The sequence below is a fragment of the Lepidochelys kempii genome, chromosome 3 (assembly GCF_965140285.1).
Source record: "Lepidochelys kempii isolate rLepKem1 chromosome 3, rLepKem1.hap1, whole genome shotgun sequence".
NCBI classification, from domain to species: domain Eukaryota; kingdom Metazoa; phylum Chordata; order Testudines; family Cheloniidae; genus Lepidochelys; species Lepidochelys kempii.
The window spans coordinates 65,487,264-65,504,542 of record NC_136382.1 but is presented as its reverse complement, the minus strand read 5'-3'; the positions used below and the strand labels follow the sequence as shown (position 1 = coordinate 65,504,542).

The 17,279-nt window shown below is 40.6% G+C and overlaps 1 protein-coding gene across 3 annotated transcripts in view; it reads left to right on the top strand.

The window, feature by feature from the left end:
- Positions 1 to 17,279, top strand: part of UBE3D (ubiquitin protein ligase E3D) — a 112,146-nt gene that overhangs the window by 20,821 nt on the left and 74,046 nt on the right. For all 3 annotated transcript variants that reach the window (XR_012157979.2, XM_073336551.2, XM_073336549.2), the window contains exons 6-8: positions 355 to 424; positions 1,441 to 1,549; positions 9,422 to 9,591. Coding sequence is in view for 2 of the 3 variants with exons in the window: in XM_073336551.2 (XP_073192652.1) it covers positions 355 to 424; positions 1,441 to 1,549; positions 9,422 to 9,591 (349 nt within the window). In the remaining variant the exon portion in view is untranslated. The remainder of the gene's footprint in view (positions 1 to 354; positions 425 to 1,440; positions 1,550 to 9,421; positions 9,592 to 17,279) is intronic.

Sequence of the window (17,279 nt, the reverse complement as noted above, 5' to 3'; positions counted from 1 at the left end):
ATGATCACTGCAGGGGTTTTGGCTCCTGCCTACTCTGGATTTATATGGGGTATAGGGGGAAATGGTTGTTCTTCTTGATGTGAAGTAGGGAATGATACAGATGGCAAAATATTGATCTTGTGATTAGCTCCAAAAAGAGCTAAAGAGATATTTCCTTCTGGCCATGTCTGATTTCTTTACCAGTTACCCAGCTTCTCCTCTTACATGTCAAAATAAGAATTTGGACATCTCTTCCACTGTTTAATTGGATGCTGATCTACAGTTTAGTGAATGTGGTGATGCAGTATATTACTGTAGAAAATAAATGTACTGGTTCATTGAGTTTTAAAAAATTTCCTTTTGTCTGATTTTTAGGGACTACAAAATATTACATCACTGAGATGATTATTCAGCCATCTGGAAAACATTTTGACATGATACCAAGGTATAAAAATCAGATAATGTATTCAGTTTGGTTATTGGAACAATGTTGTTGAGTGGTAAAGCTTAAACTTTTTGGATAGTTACTTTTTTGGTATTTAATTAAATATTATGCACTATTAAAATAGCAAAGTTAGGAAATGCAAAAGCACTCTTAACTCAGCCATATACTATACCTGCTGTATCTTGTGAACTCTTTTCTAATTAAAGGCATAGCTTTATATATTACTGTTTGTGGTAAACTGTATACCATAAAGTACAGATGGCATTACAGAAAGCCAAAATAACTTTGTAGTTGGAACCTTAACCTTTTTTACATTGTTTGACTTTCGGTGACTAAATATGCAAACTTCGTTACTTTGCTAAATTTATGCTATGCTTTCATATAATTGCTAATTACAAGATGGTATCTGACAATCTAAATCACACTTTTTCTGTCCTGTCTGTGTAACCTTTAATTTCAGCTAATACTTGTACTTTCCATTTTTTTTTATTTTTATTTTCAGACAATCCAGTTTATGTTGAGGTTACCATAAAATATAGTCTGCTGTGAAGAGAGTTACTGTTCCATTCTGCAAACTCAAAGATATTTCAAATATGTACATCATTATTCACTTGTATGTTGTATGTACACATAGTGCATAAAGGGCAGTATTTATGCCTTTATCTGCAGCATTTGGCATTGGACTGTGTCAGATACAGGACATTTGACCATATGGATCATTAGTCTACTCAAGTATGGCAATTTTTATTATGCAGAAAAGGGAAAATACTCCAATTCTTGTTACGGGAAGATAGGAAAGATGGAGGTGAAGAGAGAGAAGCTCTATCTCCGTACAATAATGACTTAAGTCTAGGGGCATTATTTCCATGCCACACTGTAGTGGAATTGACAGCATGGAGAAACCTAGATGCTATATGTTTAAAGTTTGCTAGGGGTTCACTGGGTATCAATGGCTAGTTTTGTAAAATATAGTTACTATGAAAACATTCTGTGAAGACTGATTTATTTTAAAACAGGTCTCAGTTTGTACAGAGCATTATAGCTCAGTGTCTCGTGGATCTGTCCTCTGCCAGAAGCACATTTAGATTCAGAATACAAGGACATGATGGAAAAGTCTACATCTTGGTATGGCATTTTCTTATAATTGTATAGAAATATATTCATGAGTGTGAACTCCTGACATTTATTCATTGGTTATTATGTGCTTACTTATGTGTGTAAGGGAAATGAGAAAAAGGAGTTGATCGTTCAAACGTATCAGTTGTGCCTGTCTGCCTGCCTGCCTTTGACTCTCCTTTGTTTTTTCTTTTTAGTTTAGTTTTTAGTTTGCAATGGAAGTTAAGAACCCACTTGAATTTTTTAGACTAAAAGCTCACTGAAGTCTCAAGCAGTTAGTCCAAAGTACTGTACACAGCTATGCTGTTTACATAGAAGTATGTAGTCTTGTCTGTTTACAATATTTCTATGACTGAGGAAATTAAAAAAATATTCTGGAGCCTTATATCTGATACACTTGGGCTGCACCCTTCTTCCTGGAAATGTTGGAAATAGCTCAGACTTGTCCAGGGACCTCTGGGGTGTGGGCACATCCCTTCTGTCCTCATCCCAATTAATCCTGTTTCTGGTAGATCAAACAGAGTAGCAGTTCAGTGTTCTGCCTTATCCTCTGCCATCCTATCTTTTAACTCTTAACTTCAACGAGCACTGCCAGAATCATTTCCCTCCATTTCTTTTCCCCAGAGGGGCCCAAAATTTATGGAGCTGTGACCCCGAACAGAACCAGCTGCTGACCATCTTGTCTCCACTCACCCTATCCCCGTTGTGGTGCAGCATGCCACACTAATAGAAGACAGAAAGCCTGGAGGTGCTCCCATTATGAGGAGGCCCTCTTAAAAGCCACAGGTGGGGAGGTCTGCCGCAGCTGTTCAGTCAGTGGACTCTTAGCTTCTCAGGGAAATAGGTAGTGCTTTGGGATCTCTGTATCCTCCAATGCTAATCAAGACTTCTCTGGTGACACCTTTACAAGAGCTGTTCAGTTCTCTTCAACACTTGGGACTCAACTTGGGCCAAACCAACTTCACCAATGGGGGATTCTCCAGGGCTGAGCCCAAAAATTGCCCTAAAACCACTTAAAAAGGCAGAAAGTCTAGGGTACTCTCCCATGTCTTTAAATAGCTGATGGTGCATTGTCAAGAAGTATGGCATTCTTTCTTTTACCCCCTTTTTCAGAAAGAGAGGATCTGGGCTCTCTCAATGATGCATTCTTGTATTTCAGAAATGTTTGCATAATAGAGGACGAGGAACTCAACTCCTTGTCCCTGCTGATTTTGTGCTAGCCTTGTGGAATGTGTAGATCATAGATTACAGAAGGGGTAGTTGGGATTGTCTAGTCTGACCTCCTGAATGATGCAGGCCATAGAACTTACCCAAAATTATTCCTAGAGCAGATCTTTTAGAAAAACATTCAATCTTGATTTTAAAATGGTTACTGATGGAGAATCCACCACGATTGTTGGTATATTGTTCCAATGGTTAATTACTCTCACTGTTAAAAATTCACACCTTATTTCCAGTCTGAATTTGTCTAGCTTCAACTTCCAGACATGGGATCTTATTATACCTTTTTCTGCTAGATTGAAGAGCCCATTATTAAATATTTGTTCCCATATAAATACTTGTACACTGAATCAAGTCCTTCTGGTATGATCAGGCTAACCAGGCATATCTTTAATCTTTACCAACTTTAATTTGTCATATTACTGGAGATCTAAGTTTTTTGGACTCATGACATTGTATCCTCATCCAAACAGGTTCTGTTCTGCTTCTTTCTCCTTCCCTACTAATTTTTCGCTTCTTGCTCACTGTGTACAAAATATCTTGGATTGTGGATAAGATGAGGATCCAAAGGATACTTGTTTACCTAATTGTCTTTCTATGACCAGCCTCTTCTTCTACCACACCCAACCAAGGTCCATTTACCTAATTAACACAACTGAATAAGACGTTGCTATTCCGAATTTACATTTATTGAGCAATAAGAATTAAATGTTTCAATATAGTTTTGTAAGCATTCCTCTCATGCAAGATTCATAGTCAGACTTTGGAGCCTTGTGGAGAAGTCTGAACTGTCTCTAGTATTTTCAGGAAGGAGCCAGTGCCTCAAACTGGGGAAGAGTTCAGTGCTAGACAAGAAATCACTGGGTAACAATATTTTCCCCATTAATTGGCACAATTACTTTTAAATGCAGAAACCTTTTTTTATTTTAAAAAAAAGCATTTGTTTTTAGGAAGAGTACCATAGATATGCCACACAGCTGTCTACACCAAGAAAATGTTGAACATTTAAGGTTTTGGCTCAACTTCAAGTGCTCAGTTTTGCGGGGGGTGGGTGGGCTTTAATCACTAGGAAAGGTCCAGCAGATTTTTTTGCAATTTCTTTGTACAAAAGAATTTTGTGTACAAAAGGCTATTTGTACAGTGTCAGTATGCATGCTGCATTGCAAAGTGGTTACAAATAAAAACAAATTGCCAATTAACAGCATTACAGGTGTTAACAAAGACAGATTCTAAGTAAGCATAATACGCTGGCTCAGCAAGGTTTGATTTTAAAGCAGTGATAGTGGAGCCCCCCAAGCATTTAAAGTTTCACTGTCTTGGACTGAATTGGCAAATAAATATCGCACACGAGTAAAGGTTATGAATACATTTTGGGATAACAAAACCCTAAATGGTCAGATACATACATAAGACTTCAAAGTCCAGATCTCAGGTTCGGAGCTGTATTGGTGAGTTTGCTGGCTGGAAAGTCCCTCTGGAACACGTCCACAGCTTGGATGGGCCATTCAGTTCTTTGTTCAAAGCTTCAGTCTGTAGAAAAGTTACTCCAGAGGTAGGAAGCAGGATTGAAAACAAAATGGAGAAGATGCAGCTGCCTTTTTATATCCTTTGCTATGTGGCTTGGACGTCCTTTGTCCCAAACACAAACGTACAGCACATGGGTATGGAAAAGCAGAGCCCCCTGTCCACCGGAATGTCCCTACATGTCCTGCTGACTCATAGGTGTAACCTCTGCCTTCTCTCAATGGGTTCATTGTTTTTGTGATTGCCTTTGATAAGCGATCAGGCAGGCTGGATAGTGCTGATGCCAATCTATGGGGGGGAGCAGGTGTTTCCCGGAAGCACAGCACAAATTTGAAATGCAAATATACCATACATATTTATTACTCTATACAAGGATGATACTTACATATAAACGTGATTATCATATTTAACGAATTATAACTTTTCCACTGAAACCTTCCATGGCATATCTGTAGGGCCGTACTAAATTCGCGGCTGTGAAAAAAGCGTCACAGACTGTGAAAGCTGGTCTTTTGTGTGCTTTTACCCTATACTATACAGATTTCATGGGGGAGACCGGTGTTTTTCAAATTGGGGTCCTGACCCAATAGGGAGTTTCGGGGAGGGGGTCGCTGTATTGCTGCCCTTACTTCTGTGCTGCCTTCAGAGCTAGGCAGCTGAAGAGCGGCGGCTGTTGGTCAGATGCCCAGCTCTGAAGGCAGCGCCCCTCCAGCACCAGCACAGAAGTAAGGGTAGCAGTACTACAATCCCCATTACAATAGCCTTGCGGACCCCCCCTCCCCCCCCGCCAACTCCTTTTTGGGTCAAGATCCCTACAATTACAACACCATGACATATCAGATTTAAATAGCTGAAATGATAAAATTTGCAATTTTTAAAATCCCAAGACCATGAAATTGACCAAAATGGACTGTGAATTTGGTAGGGCCCTACATATGTGGTAAGACTTATTACAATTTTATAAAAAGAAAAGGAGTACTTGTGGCACCTTAGAGACTAACCAATTTATTTGAGCATGAGCTTTCGTGAGCTACAGCTCACTTCATCGGATGCATACCGTGGAAACTGCAGAAGACATTATATACACAGAGACCATGAAACAATACCTCCTCCCACCCCACTGTCCTGCAGGTAATAGCTTATCTAAAGTGATCATCAAGTTGGGCCATTTCCAGCACAAATCCAGGTTTTCTCACCCTCCGCCTCCCTCCAAAAACCACACACACAAACTCACTCTTCTGCTGGTAATAGCCCATCCAAAGTGACCACTCTCTTTAAAATGTGTATGATAATCAAGGTGGGCCATTTCCAGCACAAATCCAGGTTTTCTCACCCCCCCACCCCCCTCCAAAAACCACACACACAAACTCACTCTTATAGAATCATAGAATATCAGGGTTGGAAGGGACCCCAGAAGGTCATCTAGTCCAACCCCCTGCTCAAAGCAGGACCAATTCCCAGTTAAATCATCCCAGCCAGGGCTTTGTCAAGCCTGACCTTAAAAACCTCTAAGGAAGGAGATTCTACCACCTCCCTAGGTAACGCATTCCAGTGTTTCACCACCCTCTTAGTGAAAAAGTTTTTCCTAATATCCAATCTAAACCTCCCCCACTGCAACTTGAGTTCTTCTGCTGGTAATAGCTTATCCAAAGTGACCACTCTCTTCACAATGTGTATGAAAATCAAGGTGGGCCATTTCCAGCACAAATACAGGTTTTCTCACCCCCCCCCCACAATTTTATAATATTGGTATCCATATAATACAGTGTCTCACATATTCTATACAGCATCACACAGTCTAGGAGTCACTGCAAGTTCTTGTAACACTTCTCTTTATGTTACATATTTCTGAGGCACCTATTTCTTTCATATCTAAGTCCATCGGTCTATGTGAAATGAGTCAATCCAATTCCTACAGGATAAATGTCTTTGTTATACAAATCACGTAATTGGCTCTAATTTGCATCCTTGCTGTCATTTTGAGCAGAGTAGTGAGACTGAATGGGCATAGAAGTTGACTTACCTTACCGACCCAAATGGTGGTCCCTCTGTGTCATGCTTGTGGCACAGTAGCAGGACTGTATGTGGAAGCTAGCACTGTTTTTTCTTAGGTTTTTATTACACAACGTGTAACTGTTCTGTTAGTACAGAGTATGTTGCTTTCCAGGGCTCTCAAATTGACACTGTTGATAAGTTCTAAATTTACTTTATTTTTTAAGTATTGCTGTAGCAGTTTTTTTCTTACCAAGTGTTAAATTCAAGGAAATTTGGGAATCCAGATACTGCATGGAGAAGAGAAAAATCTATGTAGTATCCATAAAATAGCTGAAAGCTCAGATTAAAATTTACAAATATATTAGCCAGAAGTAACATGCATAAATGCTTAGTATCAGAACACTGAGACTGAATTTGGGACTGTTCATACAGGTCAACAATCAGGTCAGAAATAAAATAATTAATACTGGGGAAAAGGAAAATGCTGAAAGAAAATAAATAAGTTCAGAAACTGACAGGCTTAGAAGATGCAGAAATTTCTCACATAACCAATAGTGCCTTTCCTCCAACAGTCTCAGATTTCTGCTATATAATGCATACTCAAACATCAATACAAATCTGTTTGATCTTTGCTAACATGAGACATGGTTTGACAAAGTGGTTGTAATCTGTGGCTTCTGTCCCACAGTATTACAATGTGTAAACAGAAGCACTTTTCAGATGGATCCAGCTGCCAAGTGAAACTGATTAGTAATCTCTAAAGAGGGTGCAAAAGAAACTGTGAAAGGAGTAGACATATGTTGACGGTGTATCCTCTAAGATTAGAGTGAAGGATGCTATTCGCTTTCTACTCCTGGGGTAATTCTGTGCCAAAAAATTTAAAAATCTGTGCACAATCTTTTAACATTTTGCAAAATTCTGCATATTTTATTTGTCAAAATAACACAATATAATCATGTCAGTTTCAATTATTTTGGTAATTTATTTCAAAATGCCTGTCTGCAGGAGATAGGAATTCTGTGCTTGCGCAGTGGCACAGAATTTCCCCAGGAGTAATTTTCTGAAGATTCTAGAAGGACTCTAAAAGGGGAAGGGAGAACATATGTGGTGAGTTTTGGTATTTGTGAGTAAGGGACTTCTATTATCATAGAATCATAGAACTGGAAGGGACTTCAAGAGGTCATCTAGTCCAGTCCCGTTTACTCATAGCAGGACGAATATCTAGACCATCCCTGACAGGTGTTTGTCTAACCTGCTCTTAAAATCTCCAAAGGTGGAGATTCCACAACCTGCCTAAGCAATTTATTCCAGTGCTTAACCACCTAACAGTTAGGAAGTTTTTCCTAATGTCCGGCCTAAGCAGCCCTTGCTGCAATTTAAGCCCATTGCTTCTTGTCCTATCCTCAGAGGTTAAGAAAAACAATTTTTCTCCCTTCTCCTTGTAGTAACCTTTTACGTATTTGAAAACTGTTATCATGTGTTGTCTTAGTCTTAGTCTTTTCCAGACTAAACAAACCCAGTTTTTTCAGTCTTCCCTCATAGGTCATATTTTCTAGACCTTTAATCATTTTTGTTGCTCTTCTTTGTATTCTCTCCAATTTGTCCACATCCTTCCTAGAGCAAAACTCAGTACAATTAACTAGTGTATAACGCATGTCTCCTCTTTCCCTGTCTCCTCCTGAGACATCTTTGAGAGTGTGTCTCATTCCTTCTTTGCAAAAGCCTTGCTACGGTTTTCTAATACTGGGCTTCTGACAACCTGCAATAGTTGTGATCAGTTATATCAAATAGTAAGTGTTATCTGATGTGAACAAACCTGTTAGCAGGGGCTGCAATAAGTCTATCACCAAACTTAATTTAACTTGTCTTAATCTAAGGTCACCCAGGTCTCCAAAAGCAAAAGGCTAGCACGAACTAACCAATAGCAGCACTTTATTCCTACTTTTATAAGTGCACTAGATACTGTTTATAAGAGTCCAAAGATACATCAAAGTGAATGTTAAAAGCAGCTAAGAAAAGAATCCTATTAAACTTGCCTGCCAATTCAAAGAGCAGCTAGGTCTTTGGGGAAAAAGAATTGGAATTGGGACAGTACAAAGTAATACGTTTAATGAGTGACATACAAAGCAAACTGAAATAATATGCTCAAAGAGAGCGAAAAAATTCTATTAGCTCACTTGTGAAAGATAATTTGATTTTGGCAACTCATGTTTCTCTACTACCACAGCCAAGTGAATAAATGAAGAAAAGGGGAGAGACAGGAATGGTTTTGTACTGTGCCTAGCACAACAGTGCTTTATCTTGTTTGGGGCCTTGGGGTAACACAACACAAACATTCAGTGATTGGATTAATAATAATAATAATAATACAGTGAAAAGAATTGAGATTTCTCAAAACTTTCCTTTAATATAGACTTCTAGCACTTTTGTGCCAGCAATTAGTATGGAGAAACCTGATTCCCATTATCAGCTCTTTTTATTAGTTTTATTTTCCAAATAAGTGTTGGCTAGAGCCTTTGCCACTCTTGTTAATTAGGCCTGTCTCATCGTTAGTAAACTCTAATGTACTGCGCATTCCCTCTCTGTTTGTTTTAGCTCTATCCAATCTGTTTTAAATACTCTCGCTGCCTCTCATTCCTTGGCTTTTCCAGTGGGAAATCTCTCAACTGCCGTCCTGTCTTCAGGACTTGACTGTTTCAGCACCATTTGCTTGACACATCACTGAAATATAAAATTAGAAAAATCATCCATTAGCTACTGGAGCAATAGTGTTTTGCTGGCTGTTTTTTTTCTAGCAGAGGAAACATGCTACTGCCACAAAGGAAATGCAGATTCACAGTTCTGTTGCTCCTAACACGGATCACAGGAAATTCTGCATCATTTATACATCCCTTGATTTATCTCCACTGGAGCTTACACCACTTTGAACACTTAAGATTATTTAACATAACATGCTAATTCACATCCATTAAAGATTTGTTAGAATATAGTTTTAAATTGTCATGCTCTAGTAAACATCAGGCTTCATGATTTATGTGGCCTAATGTCACCTACTCATAGCAGGTCAGGTTTAAATCCGGAGTAACAGAACAAGTTCAAGCTGCTGGTGTATTCTATAAATAAACTATTGTCTATCCACAGATGTGGCTTTTAAATTCTGACACTTTATTGGTGGAATCTATGGGAAATTCAGCATCCAGCAGTGTTTTTACATTTTTGGAAGATAATTTGAGGCCTGATTCCAGGTCTTCAGGCACATGGAATGCAGTCAAAGTTCTTTATCATCCCTGCATTAAAAACAGGAATAAGGAGTAAGTATCAACTCTTCTTCTATTAAGTTCCGTTCTTTGTTTGGGTTCACAGTCCATAACAACAGTGTTTCTCTAATGAGCCTTCTAGGTACACTTTAGATCTGGGCTGGGGAACCTTTTTTCTATCGGGCTACTGGCCCACAGGAAAAATCAGTTGCTGGCCACACACAGCCCCGCAATGTGAGGGGAGGTGATGGGGCTTCCCTGAGGCTCTGGGGTGGGGTTAGAAATGAGGGGCTCAGGATATGGGAGGGGGCTCCGGGCTGGTGCAGGAGGTTGGGGTGCGGGAGGGGGTGAGGGCTCCGGCTGGGGTTGTGGGCTCTGGGGTGGGGCTGGGGATGAGGGGTTTGGAGTGCGGGAGCAGGCTCAGGGCTGGGGCAAGGGGTTGGGGAGCATGGTCTGGGAGGATGTTTGCTTGCGGCTCCAGCCCCGCCAGGGGGAGCAGCGAGGTCTGGCAGCATGGAGACTTGCTGAGGGCCGGATGAAATGAAGCAGTGGCCCAGATCTGGCCCACAAGCTGTAGGTTCCCCACCCCTGTGTTAAGCCAATGAGAATCTGGTGACTAAATTCCTGCACCCCACTTTGAAAATGTAGGGGCCAGAATTGCATTATTAACTGAGCTACATTAGTATTACAATATAGGTAGCTAATTGTTTTGCCTTGATGAAGCATAATATGCTCTATTTTTCATGGTTCCTTTTTCATGTTAACTAATTGTACACACACAGAGCCTGATTCTCTCCCTGGCTTCCACCAGCAGAAGCTGGAAGGACCCAGGATGTGAGTTCCAAGAAATGGAAAGTCTACCTGAAGCTAGACAAACACACTGGCACAAGATGTCCACAAACTGCTGTGACATTTGGGGGCCTGGAACTAGCTAGTACAGCTCATAAAGTGTGAAAAGCTGACCAGGGCAGGGGCAGGGCAAACACAACATATGTCAGTTCAGCACATCTCTTTAGTATCCTCCACCTGTACGACTCCTGTGGTGTCCTGCCCAGAATTTAAAGCTGCTCTCCCCTGGGAAGAATGCCTGTCAGATGGCAGTGGTGATACTTCTGCCTGTCCTTACCTGGTGGCAATCCTACCCCCTCTGTGCAGTTTGCACTTTGAAATTTTCATCTATCTGTTGCAGCTTCAGTGTTAACCCTTTGCGCTGAAACGATGCCTTGTTATGTGTATGGTCTGTTAAAGTCCTCTATTTTTAAGCCAAGAGATCCTCAATTCCACATGCTTTTCCTGCAATAGTTACAGTAAACAAGCACGCTGATGACCTAAATATGCATGAGCAACATATGTAAAAATATAAATGTGTAAGGATACCACTTCATATTCTTGCTGAATAGTAAATTAGGAGTAGATTATTTAGTAATGTGAAAGAGTTTTACAATTAAGTGCTTTTCAAATATCATTTTACAAGTTCTCTGTGTGTGTGTGTGTGTGTGTAATTGTAACTTGCTTTGAATCTAATGGTAAAGATTCTTTTTTTTTAAGTTCAAACTGAATGCTGTACACTTGGTTTTTCTTGGATATGTCCAAGTCTACTAGAGTTTTCATAAAGAAAACATTTGACTTCTGCAGGCTCTGAAGTGTCAATTATGGAAGAAAAACACTGCCAGAGTAATATTTAGTTAAGGCTGCAATCACGCTTTTAATAACATCATTTTATATTTAAGCCTGTAACGGTGGTGGATAAAGTTGCTAGAATATTTACATTCACCAATTGCTTCGGTGTTTGCACAGCTGATGGAATAGGATTTGTTGGGTAATTCGTCTTTCATCTATTGGCTCTATGATGGTAGAGCAGAAAGCATATATGAATAGTGGTTTGGGTTTGTTTTTTTCCCCCTTAAACTCTTGAGGAAAAAAAGTGGTGGATTAAATAGGTGTTATAAAACTTACCAGAAAATATCATATCTTGTGATCATATTTTATAAAAGAAAAATATGAACCTCTCAAAAACTTGTGAGAATTTGTGATATATATCATGGTATTTCCACTGATTGTATAGAGACTGCATTCCCAAATATACATAAAACAATTCAAATACTGAATATTTTGAACATACTCTTCCACCTAATTCATAGAAAGAATGCTCAAATGCTGTGAGCAGTGCTTATTTGTGGAGGAGAAATCGTTTTCCTACAGAGTGATGTGATGCTAATTAAAATTATTAATGCAGAAGGTATTAGAAAATATATTGCTGTGTGTGATATAGAGGCTACTTAGTGGCCCTAAATCTCTGTTATAGTAGTCTCACGTATACTGCTGAAACTTCAAATGAGGAATACTGCTGGAATCGGTGCAATTTCTCAAAACAGAAGAAATTGTACATCAATGACTTGAAAACTTGAAGTAGTAGATATTGGATTTTCAGCAGATTTTCATTTTTTATTCTGTATCAAAGAGAAGATTTATCTCCCTTGGCTTAATGCATAGATAACAGCCATATATACTTAATCACTTGCAGTTTGGATACATTGATATCCAAATCCTATTGTGGATTGTTTACAAAATCAAGAATGCACATCATTTAGGGATGCAGAGGCAAAGAGAAATGTCAGAATTTAGAAAAGAGGGAGGTTCTTTTCTGTCAAAGGCTCCATCACAGAACTTTATTTGAGGCCTTACTGCCAGGAGTATGTGCAAGTGTCTCTCTTTCTCTAGTGGATTGGGTATAAAGTCTATTTCCAAAGATTAATTAGCATTTATCTTTGGGGTTATTCAGAGTACATCTACACAGCCCAACAAAACAAAACACAACCTCTTGTGGCAGCAAGTCTGAGAGCCGGGGTCAACTGACTCGGGCTTGCATTGCAGGGCTAAAAATAGCAGTGTAGACATTCAGGTTGGGTCTGGAGTGCCGAAACCGGTGAGGATCTCAGACCCCAGGCTCCAGCCCAAGCCCAAACATGTACACTGCTATTTGTGGCCCCACAGTGTGGACCAAAATTAGTTTTCCCTGGCTCTGAGACTTGCTGCCATAGGGCTTTTGGTTTTGTTTTGTTTTGTTTTTCTGTGTTGATGTACCCTCAGATAGGCATGACTGAGAGCTTGGAAAGCACACTCTGACTCACCTGTCAGAAACATCAAGCGCAGCAAGAAGATGAGAGGGGTAACAATTTATCTAATTTATCTTCCCTATTAGAACATTTGGTTTAGTTTTTTTAAAAAAGTATGTGTGATGTCAGCAACTATAACTAGCACAGTCCATTTATGGGTCTGGTGTCTGAAGATCTCCCTGTATTTTTTTTTTTTGAGCTGCTCAGTACTTAGGAATGTTACCTTTTTACTATCATTTTTCTCCTCTTAGCATGAGTTGAAATCAGAAAAACTTGGCTTATGTGAGCATGTGACTAATTGCCCTTCAGAAACCATGCAACAAAACGTATAAACCTAACTACCTTCTCAACATCTCTCCTTATTCAGATTTTCAAGGGATATTACTATGACCTTATTGCTTGTCTTTTTCTTGTCTGAAGACTTCAGATTCCCTCTGCTTTGTCATCTTTTGTGCTAACTGCTCCAATTAAAATATTTTTAACACACACAAGAAAAACATGTCTGTTTTCCTCCGTCCATAAACAGGAATTCTAAAATACTCTTTTGTTTCAGTCTCATACTTAACATCTCTCACTGGTGCAAAAGAACTGTTGCATGATGTAGACCAGGATTGTTCTCATATGCTGTAGCCCTTTTCATGTATGTGGTATCCCAGAGTGTTCTCTAGAGCAGTGAATTACACACCGGTTGTTCGACTCTGTAGTCCTGAAGCTTGGAATGTGTGGCTCAGGACTACTCTGGCTCAGCTGTTCGAATGTGGTACTGTCTGAGCCTTTTAGGGGCACTGTGACCTGTTCCTCATCCAGTCATTTTTTGCTACATCTCCCTACTTGGAGCTTCCAGGACAAGCATGAAAATTGGCTATATATAAATATGGGAAAGTAGTAGCCAGAGATGTCAAGAGTAACAAGAAGGGTTTCTTCAGGTATGTTGGCAACAAGAAGAAAGCCAAGGAATGTGTGGGCCCCTTACTGAATGAGGGAGGCAACCTAGTGACAGAGGATGTGGAAAAAGCTAATGTACTCAATGCTTTTTTTGCCTCTGTTTTCACTAACAAGGTCAGCTCCCAGACTGCTGCGCTGGGCATCACAAAATGCGGAAGAGATGGCCAGCCCTCTGTGGAGATAGAGGCGGTTAGGGACTATTTAGAAAAGCTGGACGTGCACAAGTCCATGGGGCCGGACGAGTTGCATCCGAGAGTGCTGAAGGAATTGGCGGCTGTGATTGCAGAGCCACTGGCCATTATCTTTGAAAACTCGTGGCGAACCGGGGAAGTCCCGGATGACTGGAAAAAGGCTAATGTAGTGCCAATCTTTAAAAAAGGGAAGAAGGAAGATCCTGGGAACTACAGGCCAGTCAGCCTCACCTCAGTCCCTGGAAAAATCATGGAGCAGGTCCTCAAAGAATCAATCCTGAAGCACTTGCATGAGAGGAAAGTGATCAGGAACAGCCAGCATGGATCCACCAAGGGAAGGTCATGCCTGACTAATCTAATCGCCTTTTATGATGAGATTACTGGTTCTGTGGATGAAGGGAAAGCAGTGGATGTATTGTTTCTTGACTTTAGCAAAGCTTTTGACACGGTCTCCCATAGTATTCTTGTCAGCAAGTTAAGGAAGTATGGGCTGGATGAATGCACTATAAGGTGGGTAGAAAGCTGGCTAAATTGTCGGGCTCAACGGGTAGTGATCAATGGCTCCATGTCTAGTTGGCAGCCGGTATCAAGTGGAGTGCCCCAAGGATCGGTCCTGGGGCCGGTTTTATTCAATATCTTCATAAATGATCTGGAGGATGGTGTGGATTGCACTCTCAGCAAATTTGCGGATGATACTAAACTGGGAGGAGTGGTAGATACGCTGGAGGGGAGGGATAGGATACAGAAGGACCTAGACCAATTGGAAGATTGGGCCAAAAGGAATCTGATGAGGTTCAATAAGGATAAGTGCAGGGTCCTGCACTTAGGACGGAAGAACCCAATGCACAGCTACAGACTAGGGACCGAATGGCTAGGCAGCAGTTCTGCAGAAAAGGACCTAGGGGTGACAGTGGACGAGAAGCTGGATATGAGTCAGCAGTGTGCCCTTGTTGCCAAGAAGGCAATGGCATTTTGGGATGTATAAGTAGGGGCATAGCGAGCAGATCGAGGGACGTGATCGTTCCCCTCTATTCGACATTGGTGAGGCCTCATCTGGAGTACTGTGTCCAGTTTTGGGCCCCACACTTCAAGAAGGATGTGGATAAATTGGAGAGAGTCCAGCGAAGGGCAACAAAAATGATTAGGGGACTGGAACACATGAGTTATGAGGAGAGGCTGAGGGAGCTGGGATTGTTTAGCCTGCAGAAGAGAAGAATGAGGGGGGATTTGATAGCTGCTTTCAACTACCTGAAAGGGGGTTCCAAAGAGGATGGCTCTAGACTGTTCTCAATGGTAGCAGATGACAGAACGAGGAGTAATGGTCTCAAGTTGCAGTGGGGGAGGTTTAGATTGGATATTAGGAAAAACTTTTTCACTAAGAGGGTGGTGAAACACTGGAATGCGTTACCTAGGGAGGTGGTAGAATCTCCTTCCTTAGAGGTTTTTAAGGTCAGGCTTGACAAAGCCCTGGCTGGGATGATTTAACTGGGAATTGGTCCTGCTTTGAGCAGGGGGTTGGACTAGATGACCTTCTGGGGTCCCTTCCAACCCTGATATTCTATGATTCTATGATTCTATGAAACAAACTGCAATGACTTAGCTAATGCTTTCACATCTACTGATGATAAGCACTACATAAGAGGTACTGTTATAATATTAGTACTCCCAGTCATTCAAGTGTGTCTGGAGACCTGTGGTTTTGTTCTAAGTTGACTAGTATTTTACTTGCAACTGGCAGGTTTATAATAATTTGCACTTATATAGCACTGTAAAAGCAGGTAACTTTGTCCTGGTAATTGGCTGTAGGATTTATTGTATGCAGTCGTGGTCTACTATGTACCGGGGAATCAGTCATCCCCAACTGTTTTCTTTAACGATTTGCAGATAAGATGAAGAAACTGTCCCCTGAATAAGTTGTACTCAAACTTCTTTGCATGACATTTGTTTTGTTTTTTTGCTTTTGCTTTTAAAAACAGTTTGGCACAAATGTTCATTTTATTTTTCAAGAAGAGGGGAAAAAAGAAAATCTTTTCTTTCTTTTCTACTCACGTTGCTAAAAATTAAGAATAATTGGGAATAAAATCTACAGCTTTTGTGTTTAGCAACAGTGCGCCAACTCATCTAAATTAGACATTAGTGGTTCACTTATGGTTTATTTCTTAAAATGTTGATTTGAAAGAGTATACTGCGGGACAACTCCATGAATACAGAGATGAACAGCATTGGGACGTACGAGTTAAACAGCAGTATATTTTTATTTGCTCAGCATTGTTTTTTGGTTTCTGCTGATCTGAATAAAGTAGCCATTGAGGCCATAGTCTGAAAATAAATAATATGGAATACATAATAGAGGGAGACTGTTGAGTGAGATTTGCTGGTTGTTGGGAGGGCTGTCTACTTAAATAAATATAATATAAAAGTGAGAAAACAGCTCACTTGCCAGTGTAGTACCTTCATAAGAGGAATTTTTTAGTTCTAACTAGACTACAGAGCCTAGAAATGTTTCTTCTCTTCTCTTCCCATTTTAGTTCTTGGGCTGTTTTTATGAGGCAATCTTGGAGCCCAGTTATGATCCTATTGAAATCTGTATAGGATACTCTGCAAGAAAAGGACTGTTCTCAGTGGTAGCTGATGACAGAACAAGGAGTAATGGTCTCAAGTTGCAGTGGGGGAGGTTTAGGTTGGATATTAGGAAAAACTTTTTCACTAGGAGGGTGGTGAAACACTGGAATGCGGTACCTAGGGAGGTGGTGGAATCTCCTTCCTTAGGTATTTTGGGAAGGAGTTGGGAGAAAGTGGAACAGCATAAAGCTGCCTCCTCCCTCATAGCGGGGCAGACACTGACAGGAGAAGGCTGGCGTGATGAACCTTTGAGATTGGAAGGCTAGATGGAAAGGGTGTTTAGCTGAAGGGAGCGGGCAAAAGTCTTGCAGCTGATGAACCTAAAGCAGATGGCCTGAGAGACACTCCTCTTTCTGGAGCTGGAGTTTATGGGGAAACTCCTGCAAAGGATGGAAAGAGAGATTATTCTAAGGCCAGGTCTACACTACAGATGTTAAAGCGACACAGCTATATTGCTTCGGCTGTAGCGCAATAGTGTAGTCACTTTGTGCATCAACGGAAAGGGGTTTTCCCTTGCTGCAGTTAATATCACTCTGAGAGGCAGTAGCTAGGACGACAGAAGAATTTTACCTTTGACCTATCCACATCTATGGTGGGACTTAGGTTGACTAACTGTGGTGCTCAGGGTGCAAATTTTTTACAACCTTGAGTGACGTAGCTAGATGGATCTAATTTTTAAGTGTAGACCCGGCTTAAGACAAAGAGGTCCAAGCCACAGCCCCAGTCCCAGAAAGAGGGATAAGGGGAAACTCCTGTTGAGAGGAGAGAGAGACTGACTATATTAAGGCAAGGGGCAGAGAAAACTGGTAGAAATTACAATCCTGCTGCTGCAGAGAAGAACCTGAGACTGACTTTTAGGAAACGCTTC